Here is a 21,480-nt window from a genome sequence, read left to right as displayed (position 1 = left end):
ATATTGAGATATAATGTTTACAAGGTCATCACAATTTGACCTCTGAAGGCTCTGATGACCCCAACTGACCTTTGACTTTCAAGAAGAGTTACTCTGATGCAAAAGTGAAATGCCAATGTGACAATTGATGATACTGCATATGATCTTATGATGCCATGTTTGAATTTTCCAGAGTGTAAACTCTGCTGAAGCCCAATCACCTGTACCATCCACCAAAAACAATAAAAAAATATAAAAAAATCTGAGTTTGATATTTTTTTAACAATTTAATCAAAACAATCACCAACCCTGGTACAACATGAGATCACAAAAAAAAATTGAAAATACTGATTATGAGTAATTTAGGCTAGATAGGGTTTTAAACATCAATGAAACTAACATTTCACTTGTTGTGATAGAAAATGTATTAAATGCATCATTCATTTAACAATCAACATACACTATCTGAAACAATGCGAATTTGGACTCTGAACTATATAAAGTTTAAACAAATAAAAAATGTATGTAACATAAAAACATAAACAATGTATGTAACATCAAAGGCATTCTTCACAACTGAGTATTAATTGGGATATATTCAGACAAGTTAACAAGCATTTCATACCCAATCATGCTTTACTTTTGAATGAAGATGTAATGCTCAACCACTATAACACCGACCAGCTGTACATACTTGACCAATTACTCACAGGTACTCACAGGATGTTTCTCCATTTCTCCCCATCCTTAATATTTTTATTCTTAAGGATAAGGTTTACTTCCTAAAGCATTTCCATATAACAGTCCTTTCAAATTCTTATGTCAGCAAAGAACTTTTGACACCTGCTTAAAAACTTACAAAAGGTATGTCTTCTCTGTATGAAGTTCTATGAAGCATTTGCAGTCTTAGCAAACATCAAGAATGATAAGGATTTCTCCTGTACGTTTCCTTGCATAGTTCTTTAACTTTCAACATTGGGCTTCCTGTGTTATATAACTACAATTATACAGGTGAATTCTCTCTGGTACAGTATAAGTTCTCTCAAGTTCCAGACCTAGCAGACTGTTTGTGTTCTTTCATGTTTCTTCACTCCATAACAGCCAGAATAAATCAACATTTTGTACCAATAACTACAATAATAAGTTATCTTTCTCTCCTTTGTGTCTTCTTTCATGTTTCTTTAAGCTGCCAGATTGAGAAAACTCTGATTACAACAGCTACATTGATATGACTTCTCTCCTGTACAGTATATGTTCTTTTATGAGTCTTCAAATTGTTAGAATCAGCAAACTTTTTGTTATGACAGCTACATTGATAAGGTTTCTCTCCAGTAAGTGTTCTTTCATGTGTCTTCATATAGATTGATCGAGTAAACATTTTCTGACAATAACCGCACTGATAAGGTTTCTCTCCTGTATGTGTTCTTTCATGTATCTTCAAATGTCCAGATTGAGCAAACATTTTGTTACATAGCTATATGGCTTCTCCCCTTTATGTGTTTTTTCATGTCTCTTCCAATGATAAAGTCGAGAAAACTTTTTCTTACAATAGCTACATTGATATGACTTCTTTCCTGTATGTGCTCTTTCATGTTTTTTAAAATTGCTAAAATCAGCAAACTTTTTGTTACAATAGCTACCTTGATAAGGTTTCTCTCCTATATGTGTTCCTTCATGTTTCTTCAAACCATATGATAGAGCAAACATTTTGTTGCAATATTTACAATGATAAGGTTTCTCTCCTGTATGAGTCATTTCATGTATCTTCAAATGTCCAGATTGAGCAAACATTTTCTTGCAATAGCTACAATGGTAAGGTTTCTCTCCTGTATGTGTTCTTTCGTGGATCTTCAAATGACTACGTCGAGCAAACACTTTTTGGCAATAGCTACATTGATATGGCTTCTCCCCTGTATGTGTTCTTTTGTGGTCCTTCAAGTTGCTAGCCGCAGCAAACACTTTTTGGCAATAGCTACATTGATAAGGTTTCTCTCCAGTGTGTGTCCTTTTGTGTTTGTTCATACTGCCAGAGTCAACAAACACTTGGTTGCAATAAGTACATTGATAAGGTTTCTCTCCTGTATGTGTTCTTTCATGTGTCTTCAAACTGCCAGAATGAGAAAACTTTTGGATACAATAGCTACATTGATATGGCTTCTCTCCTGTATGTGTCCTTTCGTGGTACTTCAAATTGCTAGAGAAAGCAAACATTTTCTTGCAATAGCTACATTGATAAGGTTTCTCTCCTGTATGTGTCCTTTCATGTTTCTTCAATGTGCTAGATTCAGCAAAGGCTTTGTCACAATAATTACAATGATATGGTTTCTCTCCTGTATGCGTCCTTTCATGAGTCTTACAATGGCTAGAACAATCAAAACTTTTGTTGCAATAGCTGCATTGGTTAGGTTTCTCTCGCTTATGATAATGAACACCTCCATGTCCTGAACTCTCAGATAATGTTTCTCCATTGTTAAATTCATTCTTCACTTTGATTGATAAATGAAATGTGTAGCTCTCTTCTTGTTCTTCACAGTCACTCTCCTCAGTTTTAACATCCAGTTGATGGGCTTGGTTCATTGAATGATCAATATTTGCAAAATGCATCTCTCCAGATCCTGAAAATATAAACAGTGAGACAGAATTAAAGAAAGATGTATGCCAGCTGATTGATTCCTCAAGTCTATGAGTCAAAAGAGCAAAATGGATTATCTGATAGACCGAACAAGAATTGATGATGGCCAATATGAACAGAGTAGAGAGAGTGTTGAAAAATGAAGAGAGCAATATGCAGATAGTGGATGGATGAGAAGCACAAAGTAATCAGAATTAATTAAATGAGTTCATAGAGGAGATGGATGACTATACTTTTTGACCAATCTTGCTTAAAAATATTACAGAGGTTGACCTCTCTTGACCTTCAAAGAAAGAATTTCGATTTCTGTACTTTCGTTGATCAGCATACCGGCTGTTCTTCTTCCCAGGTTTTGCTTTAAGCTTTGACCATACAGTACATTTTGAACTCAGATAAGATTTGAACTGCACCAAAAGCAGTTGGATTCTGCTGCAACTCCCTGAGATGGATCCACATAAACCAATTATACACTTCATCCAATCTTCACTTATAGAATTACATACACGTGGTTATAAGGTTTTCAGGCTTTGACCTTGTTGACCTCAAATGTTATTTGAACTCTACAGAAACCTATAAACGTTACTTGTGTTTTTTCTCTCTAGATACATTAATAAACACCAGCGATAGTAGGTGTTTTACCACAGGTAGCGGGAGTTATTGCAAGCCTTTTTAATGGCAGCAGTGTTAAGTAGCGCTAGGATGTTTTAAAAAGTGGGTAGTTGCCCCAGTCAATTTATTTTTTGAGAGCCTTTTAAAAATCAGGGGTGGGGGGGAATTTCAGAACAATTTTTTTGGGGGTGATGGGAGATAATCCATCTGTTATTAGTTAGAAGTAGCCTACTTACATACATGCCAGTACCTACTGTAGATTCACTGCACATGTAGTTTAAGCACAATACAGTACACATGCTCAACTACAGTATTGTGACCAATACACACACCGCACAGATTTGACCAATTACTGTACATTACTCCTTACAAAAGTGAACAACCCTCAGCAATATCCGGCTTGTTACGTATTGGCATGTTAATCAACTATGTTATGGTGCAAGTTGCAGATGTACCTAAAAATGTTGCAGGAAATTACCCCAAGAGAGAATATTTTAGCAGTACTCAGATTGATAAATTGCGAGAAACCCCCAATCGAGTGTCCTACTGTAATGCAAACAGGTGTTTAGGAAAGTGTCTACCCAAATTATACAACATACAGGAAATTTTATTAAAGTATGCTTCGAGCGACATATTAGTAATTAACTGTATTAATAAGTGGTGTATTCTGACCTATCTATTGTATTTTGCACATAGACTCAAATATATACAATAGCGTTATGCACAGCCCATGTGGTTTGGCCAGCTTGTAGTAGTGCCGGGAAAGCCTTGTAAAGTTTGAGTTATATATACCAGTTCTACTTTGATGGATTACACACACTATGTTTTCATTGAATTACATTCTTTGCAGACTTTAACCATTATTACACTTCTTCCGTGGTCTACTCTAAGTGATAGCCAGTGGAATCGATCGTCTAGTCAGTTTTCAAAAGGCTGTATTATCACATCTACCACAGCAAACTCTTAGCGAGGTCTTTATATTTTTCTATAAGATTTTCCTTTGGACACCTACGTTTCCCTACAAATTCATCTGTACCTTTGTTTGCACCTGTAGCAAGGGACATCAGAGAAGAGAGGGCAAGTTAATTCTTCAACTCTAATGCGGCTCAACCTAAAAAGATACTTGCTGGAAGGCCGAAATCCTTGCCAACATTGCTGCTTAAAAGATCTGAGCACTTAACTTAATACCCTAGTTCAATCGGGAAATTTCATAATCATACAGTTCTAGCCTATACTAGCCTAATTACTATCGAAGTGATTATTCGCAACACAGCCCGGCGAATAACGTACACAGACACCTTATTCGCAGGGCTGTGACAATTTGGAAAATAGGTTTATAGGTTTTGCTATTGATACCAGTCAGTTTAGGGGCCTTGAAAAAGCCAACCTTTTGGGCCCAAATAGTCTTAGCCACTTCATAAGCTAATTTTTGGAACCCCAGCAGTTCAATTTTAAAAGCTTATTTTAAGGGAGCATATCTTGGGATTCCCCAAAAGCCGATATTGCCTGAAAGCCAATATGGTCAAGGGTGTGACCCCCCCCCCTCCCACACCTTTACATGCAAATGAGCAGTCACTCTGAAAAAAAAAGGTGAAAATAAGGGATGACATTTTTTATGTTGGCGGTACTAATGCTAGACTGGTTCAATCTTAAGGCCCTAGGCTCCCAAAACCAATCCTAACAGCATTAAGATGGGAATCCCAAAGGCCAATAAATTCCTCAAAATATTGAGGCTCCCAATTAAGACTCTCAAAAAGATAGCTGGTGCCCAAAAGCAAACTGGAATAGCCCCTAAAGTTACTGAGCCTGTTAACCCAGTCTAAGGCTGCCCTGTGAATAAGGTGTATGTGTCTGGCTATTCGCAAGGCAGCCCTGCAAATAAGATGCTTGTCTGGTTATTCACAGGGCTGCCCTGCGAATAAGGTGTATGTGTCTGGCTATTCGCAGGGCTGCCCTGCGAATAAGCCCCACCAATTACTATATCCTACTCCTACTGTAGGTGCATGGGAATTTATTTTCGTGGAACCGTTACCAGTGAAATCGGGCGAAGGTGATTCTCGTTCCACTTTGACTCCAAACATTTTGATTTCCTCTGGTCAGTGCTCAGTATTGAGTCGAACGAATCCTTCACCTACGTATTAATGTAGTAGAACAGGCTTATATCTTGTAACTAGGAAATCGCTTTGGCGTTTTTGGTTTCCCGAAACTGAGAAATATATGTGTTCACATATTACCGACGTTATGAAATGGCTGAGGTTAGTTCCAAGGTGTTTCGACAACACAGCTAGTTGACCTCTAACGTCACTTCCGTTTCAGATTCGCTGATCGTATTGTGGAGTTTTGGGATGTGTTGGGGATAGAGATGAAGATGCTAGTTACTTTTAGAGCATTTTTAAAACGAAATGCATAAAATCAAGTCAACAAATGATGGAAAACGAAACATTCAGTGTGCGGTACTAACTGTTTGCATCACTAAGGTAAGCGAAACCCTCAGATCTAGGCCCTAGGTAAAGATGGTACACGAAACACTCAGTGCGCTGTACCAGGTGTCTGAATCACTGTGTCTGTGATGTGGTGTCGAAACACCCTGCATGGAATTCCAAGTGTTTGAATCACTGTGTCCTGGTAAGTGAAACCCTCAGAATGCAATACCAAGTTTTGTTGTCGAAACACCCTGTAACTAGCCTCAACTCGCTGTGTTGTCGAAACACCTTGACACTAACCTCAGTGAAACCCCTCAGAATGCAACACCAAGTTTTGTTGTCAAAACACCTTCAAACTAGCCTCAACTAGCTGTGTTGTCGAAACACCTTGACACTAATCTCTTTGTTTTCGGAACACCCTAAAACTAGCATAAACTAGCTGCATTGTCGAAACACCTTGACACCAATCTCATTGAAACCCATAGAATGCAATACCAAGTTTTTTTTTCGAAACACCTTCAAACTAGCCTCAACTAGCTGTGTTGTCGAAACACCTTGACACTAACCTCAGTTAAACCCCTTGTCAAACACCTTGAAACTAGCCTAAACTAGCTGCGTTGTCGAAACACCTTGACACTAACCTCAGTGAAACCCCTCAGAATGCAACACCAAGTTTTGTTGTCAAACACCTTCAAACTAGCCTCAACTAGCTGTGTTGTCGAAACACCTTGACACTAACCTCAATTAAACCCTCAGAATGCATTACCATGTATTGTTGTCGAAACACCTTGAAACTAGCCTCAACAAGCTGTGTTGTCGAAACACCTTGACACTAACCTCAGTGAAACCCTCAGAATGCAATACCAAGTCATCATTCATTCACTTCCCATGCTCCATTAATCCCCATGCTTTATTCCTCACCGTGCCCCATTAATCTACCATACGCAATTCATCTAACACACCATTCACATACCTCCATTCTTTCACCTCCTAACCCCACCCACCTTTTGCCATCCACTGATCTACCAAATATACTTCTAACCATTTAGTCAGTCCAACCTTAATTACAACCTTTACTCACTCTATTGCAATTCAACACACCTAGCCTTTATTTTAGTCTGACATAAGTTTCTAAAAGAAACATGCTCAACTTTTTTCCCATAGACACCAAATAGGGCTTACCTATTAACCAAATCAAGTGTTATAAAAGTCTATTATATTTCCACTCTATTCTATTGACACTATTGTTTTTCTCTACTTCTTTTCCAGACGCTTTGTGGAGGTTGATCTGACAGATTTACATACAGAAGAACGGCTAACGTGTGAACATACAGAGAGACAAATGGACCACCAGACAAATAAACAGATGAACAGTAACGATGTTATGTCCCCTCTTCACCAACTTTGTCGGCAAAGTGATAATAAGTGCTTTGCATAAGGACATAACACAGGTGCATTGACCAGGAATCAAACTAGGAACCTCTTGCTGTGCGGCTTTGCTAAAAACTTTTAAAAAGAAAAGTACTAATAACTTTGTGTAGGTTTGAGTTAACTTACTTTCCTTGCTCCAATGCAACCATGCCTGTTCCATGTGAAAGGCATATAAAAACTTCTGTGTACCTGGAAACACTGCATGCAGTGCTTGGTATTCGTGTTCGGAATAGTCAAGCATGAAGAACTTGGGGTTCCAACCAAGGTTTTATCTTTGATGATGTCAAGGGCCTCTGTTATCGCAACAGTCGTTTCATTCTCTGTGATGAATTCAGCCACAGGACTATAACCAACCTTGGTCCTCACAAATACCAAGAACAGGCAGAGCATATTTTGTGGTCATGTAGGTGGCATCAATGAGTACCATGTCTCCATAATACTTTAAAAGCAGTTGTTGCTGGCTGGTCTGATGGATGAACAGGAAAGTAGTGCTTTCTCTGGTGTCATAGCTGTCATCTTCCATGTCATCCCTATCATCTGTTTCTTGTGTTTTGGGCTTTCTATCTGTAAATGAGCGATTGTAACGATAGGCGTATTCTTGTGTGGGCGTACATGTATATAGTGTAGCGTTAGGCTATGGTGCGCTTGTAAGTGACGCATCGCTGTTTAATTACGTAACAGAGGTTTCAAACGTATCGGGCGCGGCGCGCTGTTTGTGGTGCGTGCGTGCATCTGGTGTGAGTGTGTGCGTGTGGTGTGATAGAACTTTCTTGTGTATGAAAAGGTTTGGCAGAGCTTATGAATGAGGCGGTGAGTACGGATGGTTGACTGGCCAAGACTTGTGAGCGAGTGAGTACGTTTGATTCATATGTAGTGAGCTTGTGACTTGTAAGTAAATTATGCTTTATATTATATATTTAGTTTGCTCCAGTTGAGTTGTTAATTTATTCAAGTAAACCGTTGCTCCAGTTGAGTTATTAAATTATCCAAGTAAACCATTAATCTTTTGTTTCTGCGTTATCTTTGCAACTTCTCTCCCCTGAGTCATCATACTTTTGGGAGGGCACGCCAGTATGGAAAACCACTAAATTTACATATGGATCTGCACATCTGAGATAGCTGTTTGTTTTGGCTTGTCTGAGCACTTGCGAAGAAAAAAAACAATCTTGGTTGTCTTCACTTTGCCATGCCTTCACTTTTTCTTCTAGATTGCCTTTACTGGCCTTTACATAGTGCCAGCTGTATGTAGTTTCTTATTGTTCTGTTTGTGGGAAAATATCACCTGTCATGTTTCAGAGGATTGGAGTCAGGACAAAGCTCATTATAGACAAAATGCTCAAGTGTCTTTCCATAATTCCTGATATAATCTTGTTCCTAACTTCACGATGAATATAGCAAAAGCTGCAATTTTTTTTTACAAATGTCACAATGTGACTTGATCCTATACAACACTTCTACCAGCCTAGATCAGTTTCTTGAATATGTGGCATGATGCTTGTTCATCTGGGCTATATATACAGAGCCTCTTCTTCCTTCACAATTAGATATTATGCAGCTCTACAAGTGAAAGCATGATGTTGGGTCTGAAGTGGGTACCAGTGAGAATAAAATAAGGGAGGTGCCTCTGTCCATTAGAGAAAATTATGGTTTAATTAAGCCCATATACATAATATGGTGAAGCTTTAGTAAGCTTATTTCCAAGTAATGGTTTTTGAGGAAAACCTGGGAGAGGGAACAAGGGCTTCCCCCCCACCCATCCCCTTTGGGAAATTTGTATTTCTAGTTGTGTATTTGAAAATTTGCTCAAGGTCTGGGAAACTGTGGGACAAGACCTTATAGAGTGCACCTGTCCCCACCCCCAGATTCCTGTCAGTAGGTTTGTGTGTACCTCTTGTGTACCAGATAAAAACTTTACATTGTTAAGTATGTTATGATTCTTGCATTGTATGTGTAACAAAGAAATATAAAATAAATAAGTTTTATCTGCTTGTTAGAAGTTCCTACACTCTTTGTCCTTCCTGAAGCGGGCAATGTTTTTGATCCTTCCAAGTTTGCTGGACTGAGCTGCTGCAATTTTCTTTAGACCTAACGTACACACTCCGCCACGGTTTTCTTGCCAATCAAAAGCAGCTGGTAGTGAGCTTTAACAACATCAGCTCCCAGTTTTCCTGTTTAAAAAGGCGGGCACTGTCTTATGTGTTGTTGAAGAATTTTACACAATTTTTTTTACATTGTTGTATCAAGTTAACTGTAAATTAAGAGACCTTTTTGTACTGGAATTGCACTTCCAAGTGTATGGTGACCAAAGATGAACAAAAAAAATTATATCACACATTCACAGACAAAACTCCTCTGTAAGGTATTTCAGAATATTCATTGATTGATTTGCCAAATTGCCAAATAAAATTTCTATCATGGGATTAGCCTTTTTTTCTATAGCAATTAAGTCACATGCACAAATTATCAAATTCTTCTTGGAAACTGAGTGGCTTAATCTTATCTGTTGGTGGACTTGAACCACCTGCTGAATAAATTCTGCATCACCTGAACAGACTTTTATTATGGCCAAACAAATTACCAAGAAGAAATAAGTTACTTAGATTGACAGTTCACTGGCACCTTGAATACTGAAATTAGCTAGGTCTACCAGACTTCTGTAGACCTAACGTAGTGCCTATCTGAACGTATTTATTGTTACTATTAGTTTAGTTTGGTAGAAAAATAAGGATCAGGAGGGGCACTCAATTCCCAAGGACCCTATAGGAGAGAAAAATTTGAAGATATAAACACTCAGACCCGATTACAATGCTTAAAGTGCTTGTCCAAAGCATTCTTAACCCATTCACACTTCTTGCAAGTACAACTTTCTTAGGCAAACCGTTGTAAGTTTTCACAAAACCGTGCAAGCTTACCCACCAATTCCATTACGAGTATCCCTCCTGTCCTGACAATACACAACATACCCCGTCCAGGGGAATTCCACAAGACCGAAGGTCTGCGAGACCGAATTTCCGAGAACCGATGGTCCGTGAGACCGATGGTCTATGGAGCATGCCCCCTACTGTAAATTCTTCACTGGTGGACGTCCCTGCCCCCCCCCCCCCTTAAAATCTGAAGAGGTAAGGGAAAACGGGCGATTTAATCCAGTTTAAAACACTTTTTTACATTGTCACATTACAAAAATATTATTTGAAATTCGAGTAGTCTAAAGAATTTTGACTCCTTACAGAAGTAGAACCGAAAACTGCAACATGTTCCCTTGTTATAGCGGATACTGTCATTATTATCCCACTTTACTATGAAATCAGGATTAATTAGGGGTCAACTTTTAACCTCTAGCCTGTAACAGTTGACACAATTTCCTCATAATAAACCAAACGTCTAATTTACTTCCTAAAATTTGTACACTTTGTAGCACAAACACACAGCAGGGGGGTTAGACATTTGAGAGCGGTGGCTTTTGCCCCCTGCAACCCCCTCTGGTTACGCCACTGGTGGAGGCCTAGTATCAATGCAAGCCGCCCCAGCCCCCTTGCGCAACTCACTGGTATCCATTATGAAAAGAAATGGCTGTAAATTCTTTTCAATTACGCGCTTTATCAAGGTAATATTACCGGTAGTAAGATTTGTCTTACCAAGTGCTATTATAGGCCTAGTAGTTTAGGTCTCGTGGAGCCTAGTATTTAGTAATAGTTTTGGTCTTGCGGACCTCGGTCTCGAAGATCTTCGGTGTTGCGGACCTTTTTACTTTCGGTCTCCCGGACCTTCAGTCTCGCGGACCTCGCAGATCCTCAAGAAGAACAGTAAATTCTGCAAAAATTTTACAAATACTTCTAGCATTGGTAAAGACAATCTTCAGCTTATCCCTGTAGTGTAAGTGTACTGTAACTAGGCCTAGGTGTACCTTACTCCTTAGCATGCCTCCTGATATTATTAGAAATGACATTCCTTCCTTTCAAAACACCTATAAGCACCTCCACTAGAAATATAATCCTTATCAAAATTTATGCCTGCCCCCATCGACCCCCAATTTCGTTTAAACATTGCTGTTCAACAGAGTAGTTCACCAACCATTACTAGGCTAACGGTTATGCCGTTAGGCCTACAGTACCTTAGGCTACGTCTTGGGGCCTAAGCTGTGGCAGCTACAACCTGCAACAAAGCCTGGCTCATATAATTTTCTCAAACGTTAAATGTTCAAGTCAAGAGCATACATTTAGGTCTAATCTTTACGTCCAGGCTTCAAACCCATGCTGCCCAGTTGCCGTCATCTTCAGGTTAATCTTCAGCCTGAGTAGCCGTCATCAACAACTTGTACAAGTAATTTACACTTTCCATTTCGCGCCATTGCCATAGCAATACTAGAGAGGGCTCTTGAAAACGGAAGTACGTCACAGGTCAACTTCTCTGTTGTCGAAACACCTTGGAACTAACCTCAGCCTTATGAAATTGTGAGGCCAATGATTGCGTATGGACTGCCATTCCTGCCAAAACAACCAAAATGCAAAAACGCATTGTGGTTTCGATGATGTAAACACGAACACTTTTCTTCATGAATATGACGTAATGTATAGCGAGGGTGTACAACATACTTGATATAAGTAATATGATGGAAAATAGTGTTATGTGACAAACAATACATACACAATGGCACAGGATGTCCTGAAATGACCATTGACCACAACAACAGGCTTCTTGTACTACATGTGGTACAATTACATATCAAATATGTCAATTATCCAATCTTCTCTTGCGATATTATGTTTAGATAGGTGCGTTAGTGTAGAGAGACTGATAAGAGGGGAGTGAAGTTAATGTCTGGTGACTTCAAATGACCTTTAACCTCCACCAATATCAATAGATTACTTTTACTCAATGTATAACAGAGAGCATTTTACCATTATCTCCCCTTCCCCTTGGATCACCTTTACAATCTATTAGCTAGGAGCATAGACAGGTAGTCCTCCTACATTACACTTCCTAGAAAGATTACTAATAGTTTCAATTTACAAGCCAACAATAAACATAATAACTAGTGTTTACGCGGGTCCAAAACTTGGAACCGGGTACCGGAGAGCTGTTACCTGTCAGGTATCCAGGTACCCGAAAAAATTGTTTACCCACGTGTATAGCGATTTTACTTAATGTGGTACCCCTACACACTAAATATGACATCTGCCAGTGATTCCCTTCTTGAGATATCGTGTTTACGAGTTTTTCACAACTTGACCCCTGATGACCCCAAAAAAACTTTAGACCTCTACCAAAAACAATAGACTTTTTTTTACTCAATGTGGTACTTTTAAAAAAACAAATATGAAGTCTGCCCATGCTTCCGATCTTGAGGTATCGTGTTTGAAAGGATTTCACAACTTGACCCCTGGTGACCCCAAATGACCTTTGACTTTGACTAAAATCAATAGTCTTCTTGTACTCAACGTGGTACTTTTACACATCAAATATGAGGTCCTCCTAAGCTTTCCTTCTTGAGATATTGTGTTAATGTACAGTACAAGGTTTTCCCAATTTGACCCATGGTGACACCTAATGACCTCCACCAAAAACAATAAGCTTCTTGTACTCAATGTGGTACTTATACAAACTAAATATGAAATTAGTGTGACATTCCCTTCTTGAGATATCATGTTTACAAGCTGGGCGTCACAAACGCACTCACACACACTCACATACACCAAACGCCATCATGAATGCAAAGGTTACGATTATCATCAAACCCAAAAAAAACTGTATGTATCATAGAAGGTTTTTTCACAACTGAGTGTATTAATTGAGAGCATATTCAGACAATTAAAAAAATATTTCTTTCGCGTAATCCTTCTTCACTTTTGAATGAAGATGTTACAACGCCTATAATATCACCCAGCTGTACATACCTTACCAATCACAAAGCATTGTTTAGAGGAAATGATGTGAAGGAGAGCAGATTCCAAACAGTTCGTCAACTTTGTCACATTTGATGCACACAACATGTATACCAACACTAAGTTGTATGTTCCAGATACTCAGAGGATGTTACTCCTTTTCTCCCCATCTTTGATATTTCTAAGTAGGATAAGGTTTTCCTCCTATATCTTCTCCATATAACATTTTTTTTATGTCAGCAAAGTACATTTGAACACCTGCTTTGAGAATTACAAAAGGTATGTCTTCTTTGTATGAAGTTCTACGATACTCAGAGGATGTTTCTCCATTGTTTGCCCCATCCTTGATATTTTTTATTCAGGTTAACTTTCTCCTCCTACACCTAACATTCCTTTTCAAATTCCTATTTCAGCGACATACTTTGGAACACCTGCGTTAAGAATAACAAAAGGTATGTCTTTTTTGTATGAAGTTTAACATTTCTGAAGAAAAAAAACAAACATATTGAGTGGCATTTATTTCTCTGAAATTTCTTATGTCCTTTTTTAATTTCCCAAATTTAGCAAACATTTAGCTGCATTCATTTTGTATCTCTCTTGATATCTGTTGTTCATGTGGCTTGGCATTGGCAGTCTTAGCAAACATCAAGAATGATAAGGATTTCTCCTGTACGTTTCCTTGCATAGTTCTTTAACTTTCAACATTGGGCTTCCTGTGTTATATAACTTCAATGATACAGGTGAATTCTCTCTGGTACAGAATGAATTCTCTCAAGTTCCAGACCTAGCAGCCTGTATGTGTTCTTTCATGTTTCTTCACTCCATAACAGCCAGAATACATCAACATTTTGTACCAATAACTACAATAATAAGTTAGGATTCTCTTCTTTGTGTCTTCTTTCATGTCTCTTTAACTGATAAAGTCGAGCAAACATTTTGTTGCAATAACTACATTGATGAGGTTTCTCTCCTGTATGTGTTCTTTCATGTCTCTTAAAATTGCCAGAATGAGAAAACTTTTTGTTACAATAGCTACATTGATAAGGTTTCTCTCCAGTGTGTGTCCTTTCATGTTTGTTCAATTTGCCAGATATAGCAAACACTTGGTTGCAATAAGTACATTGATAAGGTTTCTCTACTGTATGTGTTCTTTCATGTGTCTTCAAAGTGCCAGAATAAGAAAACCTTTGGTTACAATAGCTACATTGATATGGTTTCTCTCCTGTGTGTGTTCTTCCATGTTTCTTCAAACCTCCAGAACAAGCAAACATTTTGTTGCAAAAGCTACAACGGTAAGGTTTCTCTCCTGTATGTGTTCTTTCATGTGTCTTCAAGTCATATGATAGAGCAAACATTTTGTTGCAATATTTACAATGATATGGTTTCTCTCCAGTGTGTGTCCTTTCATGTTTCTTCAAAATGCCAGAATGAGAAAACTTTTGGGTACAATAGCTACATTGATATGGCTTCTCTCCTGTATGTGTTCTTTCGTGGTACTTCAAATTGCCAGAGAAAGCAAACATTTTCTTGCAATAGCTACATTGATAAGGTTTCTCTCCTGTATGTGTCCTTTCATGTTTCTTCAATGTGCTAGATTCAGCAAAGGCTTTGTCACAATAATTACAATGATATGGTTTCTCTCCTGTATGCGTCCTTTCATGAGTCTTACAATGGCTAGAACAATCAAAACTTTTGTTGCAATAGCTGCATTGGTTAGGTTTCTCTCGCTTATGATAATGAACACCTCCATGTCCTGAACTCTCAGATAATGTTTCTCCATTGTTAAATTCATTCTTCACTTTGATTGATAAATGAAATGTGTAGCTCTCTTCTTGTTCTTCACAGTCACTCTCCTCAGTTTTAACATCCAGTTGATGGGCTTGGTTCATTGAATGATCAATATTTGCAAAATGCATCTCTCCAGATCCTGAAAATATAAACAGTGAGACAGAATTAAAGAAAGATGTATGCCAGCTGATTGATTCCTCAAGTCTATGAGTCAAAAGAGCAAAATGGATTATCTGATAGACCGAACAAGAATTGATGATGGCCAATATGAACAGAGTAGAGAGAGTGTTGAAAAATGAAGAGAGCAATATGCAGATAGTGGATGGATGAGAAGCACAAAGTAATCAGAATTAATCAAATGAGTATAGAGAGGAGATTAATGAATTTACTTTTTGACCAATCTTGCTTAAAAATATTACAGAGGTTGACCTCTCTTGACCTTCAAAGAAAGAATTTCGATTTCTGTACTTTCGTTGATCAGCATACCGGCTGTTCTTCTTCCCAGGTTTTGCTTTAAGCTTTGACCATACAGTACATTTTGAACTCAGATAAGATTTGAACTGCACCAAAAGCAGTTGGATTCTGCTGCAACTCCCTGAGATGGATCCACATAAACCAATTATACACTTCATCCAATCTTCACTTATAGAATTACATACACGTAGTTATAAGGTTTTCAGGCTTTGACCTTTGTTGACCTCAAATGCTATTTGAACTCTACAGAAACCTATAAACGTTACTTGTGTTTTTTCTCTCTAGATACATTAATAAACACCAGCGATAGTCAGTGTCTTACCACAGGTAGCGGGAGTTATTGCAAGCCTTTTTAATGGCAGCAGTGTTAAGTAGCGCTAGGATGTTTTAAAAAGTGGGCAGTTGCCCCAGTCAATTTATTTTTGGAGAGCCTTTTAAAACGGGGGGGGGGGGGGGGAGATTTCAGAACAATTTTTTGGGGCTGATGGGAGATGAAAAATTCCATCTGTTATTAGTTAGAAGTACTGTAGCCTACTTACAAACTGTACATGCCAGTACCTAGATTCACTGCACATGTAGTTTACACAATGCAGTACACATAGTCAACTATTGCGACCAATACACACACCGCAGCACCACACTGGTTTGACCAATTATATACTGTACATTACTCCTTACAAAAGTCAACAACCCTCAGCAATATCCAGCTTGTTACGTATTGGCAAGTTTATTAACTATGTAATGGTGCAAGTTGCAGGATGTACCTAAAAATGTTGCAGGAAATAAGGAAATTACCCCAAGAGAAAATAGGCCAGCGATAGTCAGTGTTTTACCACAGGTAGCGGGAGTTATTGCAAGCCTTTTTAATGGCAGCAGTGTTAAGTAGCGCTAGGATGTTTTAAAAAGTGAGCAGTTGCCCCAGTCAATTTATTTTTGGAGAGCCTTTTCAAAATCTGGGGGGGGGGGAATTTCAGAACAATTTTTTGGGGGTGATGGGAGATAATCCATCTGTTATTAGTTTGAAGTAGCCTACTTACATACATGCCAGTACCTAGATTCACTGCACATGTAGTTTAAGCACAATACAGTACACATGGTCAACTATTGTGACCAATACACACACCGCACAGATTTGACCAATTACTGTACATTACTCCTTACAAAAATCAACAACCCTCAGCAATATGCGGCTTGTTACGTATTGGCAAGTTTATTAACTATGTAATGGTGCAAGTTGCAGGATGTACCTTAAAATGTTGCACAAAATTACCCCAAGAGAGAATATTTTAGCAGTATACTCTCTTGATAAATTGCGGGAAACCCCCAATCGAGTGTCCTAATGAAAACAGGTGTTTAGGAAAGTGTCTACCCAAATTATACAACATACAGGAAATTTTAGTATGCTTCGAGCGACATATTAGTAATTAACTATATTAATAAGTGGTGTATTCTGACCTATCTATTGTATTTTGCACATAGCCTCAAGTACAATAGCATTATGCACAGCCCATGTGGTTTGGCCAGCTTGTAGTTGTGCCGGGAAAGCCTTGTAAAGTTCTAGTTATACCAGTTTTACTTTGATGGATTACACACACTATTTTTTCATTGAATTACATTCTTTGCAGACTTTAACCATTATTACACTTCTTCCGTGGTCTACTCTAAGTGATAGCCAGTGGAATCGATCGTCTAGTCAGTTTTCACAAGGCTGTATTATCACATCTACCACAGCAAACTCTTAGCGAGCTCTTTATATTTTTCTATAAGATTTTCCTTTGGACACCTACGTTTCCCTACAAATTCTTCTGTACCTTTGTTTGCACCTGTAGCAAGGGACATCAGAGAAGAGAGGGCAAATTAATTCTTCAACTCGCATGCGCCTCAACCGAAAAAGATACTTGCTGGAAGGCCGAAATCCTTGCCAATATTGCTGCTTAAAAAATCTGAGCACTTAACTTAATACCCTAGTTTGATCGGGAAATTTCATAATCATACTAGCCTATACTACTGTAATTACTATCGAAGTGATTGTTCGCAAGGCAGCCTAGCGAATAGCGTACACAGACACCTTATTCGCAGGGCTGTGACGATTTTGAAAATAGGTTTATAGGTTTTGCTATTGATACCAGTCAGTTTAGGGGCCTTCAAAAAGCCAACCTTTTGGGCCCAAATAGTCTTAGCCACTTCATAAGCTAATTTTTGGAACCCCAGCAGTACAATTTTAAAAGCTTATTTTAAGGGAGCTTATCTTGGGATTCCTCAAAAGCCGATATTGCCTGAAAGCCAATATGGTCAAGGGTGTGAACCCCCCCCCCCCCACCTCCCACACCTTTACATGCAAATGAGCAGTCACTCTGCAAAAACAAAGGTGAAAATGAGGGATGAAATTTTTTATGTTGGCGGTTCTAATGCTAGAATGGTTCAATCTTAAGGCCCTAGGCTCCCAAAACCAATCCTAACAGCATTAAGATAGGAATCCCAAAGGCCAATAAATTCCTCAAAATATAGAGGCTCCCAATTAAGACTCTCAAAAAGATAGCTGGTGCCCAAAAGCAAACTCGAATAGCCCCAAAAGTTACTGAGCCCGTTAACCCAGTCTAAGGCTGCCCTGTGAATAAGGTGTATGTGTCTGGCAATTCGCAGGGCAGCCCTGCAAATAAGATGCTTGTGTCTGGTTATTCACAGGGCTGCCCTGCGAATAAGGTGTATGTGTCTGGCTATTCGCAGGGCTGCCCTGCGAATAAGCCCCACCAAGTACTATATCCTATACTCCTACTGTAGGCGCATGGGAATTTATTTTCGTGGAACCGTTACCAGTGAAATCGGGCGAAGGTGATTCTCGTTCCACTTTGACTCCAAACATTTTGATTTCCTCTGGTCAGTGCTCAGTATTGAATCGAACGAATCCTTCACCTAGGTATTAATGTAGTAGAACAGGCTTATATCTTGTAACTAGGAAAATCGCTTTGGCGTTTTTTGGTTTCCCAAAACTGAGAAACATATTACCGACGTTATGAAATTGTGAGGCCGATAATTGCGTATGGGCGGCCATTCCTGCCAAAACAACCAAAATGCAAAAACACATTGTGGTTTCGATGATGTAAACATGAACAGTTTTTTTTCATGAATATGACGTAATGTATAGCGAGGGTGTACAACATACTTGATATAAGTAATACATTGGGAAATATTGTAGTGTCACAAACAATACATAATGACACAGGATGTCCTGAAATGACAATTGACCAAAACAACAGGCTTCTTGTACTACATGTGGTACAATTACATATCAAATATGTGAATTATCCAATCTTCTCTTGCGATATTATGTTTAGATAGGTGCATTAGTGTAGAGAGACAGATAAGAGGGGAGTGAAGTTAATGTCTGGTGACTTCAAATGACCTCTAACCTCCACCAATATCAATAGATTACTTTTACTCAATGTATAACAGAGAGCATTTTACCATTATCTCCCCTTCCCCTTGGTTCACCTTTACAATCTAATAGCTAGGAGCATAGACAGGTAGACCTCCTACATTACACTTCCTAGGAAGATTACTAATAGTTTCAATTTACAAGCCAACAATAAACATAATATCTAGTGTTTACGCAGGTCCAAAAATTGGAACCGGGTACCCGAGAGCTGTTACCTGCCAAGTATCCAGGTACCCGAAAAAATTGTTTACCCACGTGTATAGCGATTTTACTTAATGTGGTACCCCTACACACTAAATATGACATCTGCCCATGATTCCCTTCTTGAGATATCGTGTTTATGAGGTTTTCAAAACTTGACCCCTGATGACCCCAAAAAAACTTTGAACTCTACCAAAAACAATAGACATTTTTTTACTCAATGTGGTACTTTTAAAAAACAAATATGAAGTCTGCCCATGTTTCTATCTTGAGGTATCGTGTTTGAAAGGATTTCATAACTTGACCCCTGGTGACCTCAAATGACCTTTGACTTTGACTAAAATCGATAGTCTTCTTGTACTCAATGTGGTACTTTTACACATCAAATATGAGGTCCTCCTAAGCTTTCCTTCTTGAGATATCGTGTTAATGTACAGTACAAGGTTTTCCCAATTTGACCTATGGTGACACCTAATGACCTTTGACCTCCACCAAAAACAATAAGCTTCTTGCACTCAATGTGGTACTTATACAAACTAAATATGAAATTAGTGTGACCTTCCCTTCTTGAGATATCATGTTTACAAGCTGGGCGTCACAAACGCACTCACACACACTCACATACACCAAATGCCATCATGAATGCAAAAGTTACGATTATCATCAAAACCAAAAAAAACTGTATGTAACATAGAAGGCTTTTTCACAGACTGTATGTGTTCTTTCATGTTTCATCACTCCATAACAGCCAGAATACATCAACATTTTGTACCAATAACTACAATAATAAGTTAGGTTTCTCTCCTTTGTGTCTTCTTTCATGTCTCTTCAACTGATAAAGACGAGCAAACATTTTGTTGCAATTACTACATTGATGAGGTTTCTCTCCTGTATGTGTTCTTTCATGTCTCTTAAAATTGCCAGAATGAGAAAACTTTTTGTTACAATAGCTACATTGATAAGGTTCCTCTCCAGTGTGTGTCCTTTCATGTTTGTTCAATTTGCCAGATAAAGCAAACACTTGGTTGCAATAAGTACATTGATAAGGTTTCTCTACTGTATGTGTTCTTTCATGTGTCTTCAAAGTGCCAGAATAAGAAAACCTTTGGTTACAATAGCTACATTGATATGGTTTCTCTCCTGTGTGCGTTCTTTCATGTTTCTTCAAACCTCCAGAACAAGCAAACATTTTGTTGCAAAAGCTACAACAGTAAGGTTTCTCTCCTGTATGTGTTCTTTCATGTGTCTTCAAGTCATATGATAGAGCAAACATTTTGTTGCAATATTTACAATGATATGGTTTCTCTCCAGTGTGTGTCCTTTCATGTTTCTTCAAACTGCCAGAATGAGAAAACTTTTGGATACAATAGCTACATTGATATGGCTTCTCTCCTGTATGTGTTCTTTCGTGGTTCTTCAAATTGCTAGAGAAAGCAAACATTTTCTTGCAATAGCTACATTGATAAGGTTTCTCTCCTGTATGTGTCCTTTCATGTTTCTTCAATGTGCTAGATGCAGCAAAAGCTCTGTCACAATAATTACAATGATATGGTTTCTCTCCTGTATGAGTCCTTTCATGAGTCTTACAATGGCTAGAACAATCAAAACTTTTGTTGCAATAGCTGCATTGGTTAGGTTTCTCTCGCTTATGATAATGAACACCTCCATGTCCTGAACTCTCAGATAATGTTTCTCCATTGTTAAATTCATTCTTCACTTTGATTGATAAATGAAATGTGTACAGGTAGCTCTCTTCTTGTTCTTCACAGTCACTCTCCTCATTTTTAACATCCAGTTGATGGGCTTGGTTAATTGAATGATCAATATTTGCAAAATGCATCTCTCCAGATCCTGAAAATATAAACAGTGAGACAGAATTAAAGAAAGATGTATGCCAGCTGATTGATTCCTCAAGTCTATGAGTCAAAAGAGCAAAATGGATTATCTGATAAACTAAAGAAGAATTGATGAACAATATGAACAGAGTAGAGAGAGCGTGGAAAGATGAAGAGAGCAATATGCAGAGAGACTTGATGGATGAGAAGCACAAAGTAATCAGAATTAATTAAATGAGTACATAGAGGAGATGGATAACTATACTTATTGACCAATCTTGCTTAAAAATATTACAGAGGTTGACCTCTCTTGACCTTCTAGGAAAGATATTCGATTTCTGTACTCAATTACGTTGATCAGCATACAGGCTACAGTAAGTTCTTCACCCAGGTTTTGCTTTAAGCTTCGACCATACATTTTGAACTCATATAAGATTTGAACTGCACCAAAAACAATTGGATTCCCCTGCTACTCCCTGAGATGGATCCACATACTGTACACCAATTATACACTTCATCCAATCTTCACTTATAGAATTATATACACATACAGTTAGTTATAAGGTTTTCAGACTTTGACCTTTGTTGACCTCAAATGTAGAAACCTATAAATGTTACTTGTGTTTTTTTCTCTAGATACATTAATAAACACCAGCAATAGTCAGTGTTTTACCACAGGTAACGAGAATTATTGCTAGCATTTTCATGGCAGCAGTGTTTAATAGCGCTAGGATGTTTAACAAAGTGGGCAATTGCCCCAGTCAATATATTTTTGGAGAGCCTTTTCAAA

General features: G+C 38.3%; 1 protein-coding gene, 1 long non-coding RNA gene and 1 pseudogene across 6 annotated transcripts in view; 1 reads left to right on the top strand and 2 right to left on the bottom strand.

The window, feature by feature from the left end:
- Nucleotides 1-246: 246 nt before the first annotated feature.
- On the bottom strand, nt 247-19,505 carry LOC139972172 (uncharacterized; annotated as a pseudogene).
- On the top strand, nt 5,306-8,076 carry LOC139970667 (uncharacterized). The gene is made up of 2 exons (XR_011794185.1): nt 5,306-5,697; nt 6,913-8,076. It is a non-coding gene; the product is annotated as an uncharacterized lncRNA (long non-coding RNA).
- LOC139970597 (uncharacterized) overlaps nt 13,467-21,480 on the bottom strand; it is a 30,380-nt gene continuing 22,366 nt past the window's right edge. For all 5 annotated transcript variants that reach the window (XM_071976415.1, XM_071976425.1, XM_071976407.1 and 2 more), the window contains exons 2-3: nt 19,628-20,706; nt 13,467-13,748 (exon numbers count right to left, since the gene is read on the bottom strand). In XM_071976415.1, the coding sequence (XP_071832516.1) occupies nt 19,634-20,695 (1,062 nt within the window). In that variant the 5' untranslated portion in view covers nt 20,696-20,706 and the 3' untranslated portion in view covers nt 13,467-13,748; nt 19,628-19,633. The remainder of the gene's footprint in view (nt 13,749-19,627; nt 20,707-21,480) is intronic.

This window comes from Apostichopus japonicus, chromosome 1 (assembly GCF_037975245.1).
Source record: "Apostichopus japonicus isolate 1M-3 chromosome 1, ASM3797524v1, whole genome shotgun sequence".
Classification (NCBI taxonomy): domain Eukaryota; kingdom Metazoa; phylum Echinodermata; class Holothuroidea; order Aspidochirotida; family Stichopodidae; genus Apostichopus; species Apostichopus japonicus.
The sequence above is the reverse complement of the archived record's forward strand: the minus strand, read 5'-3'. Positions and strand labels throughout refer to the sequence as shown.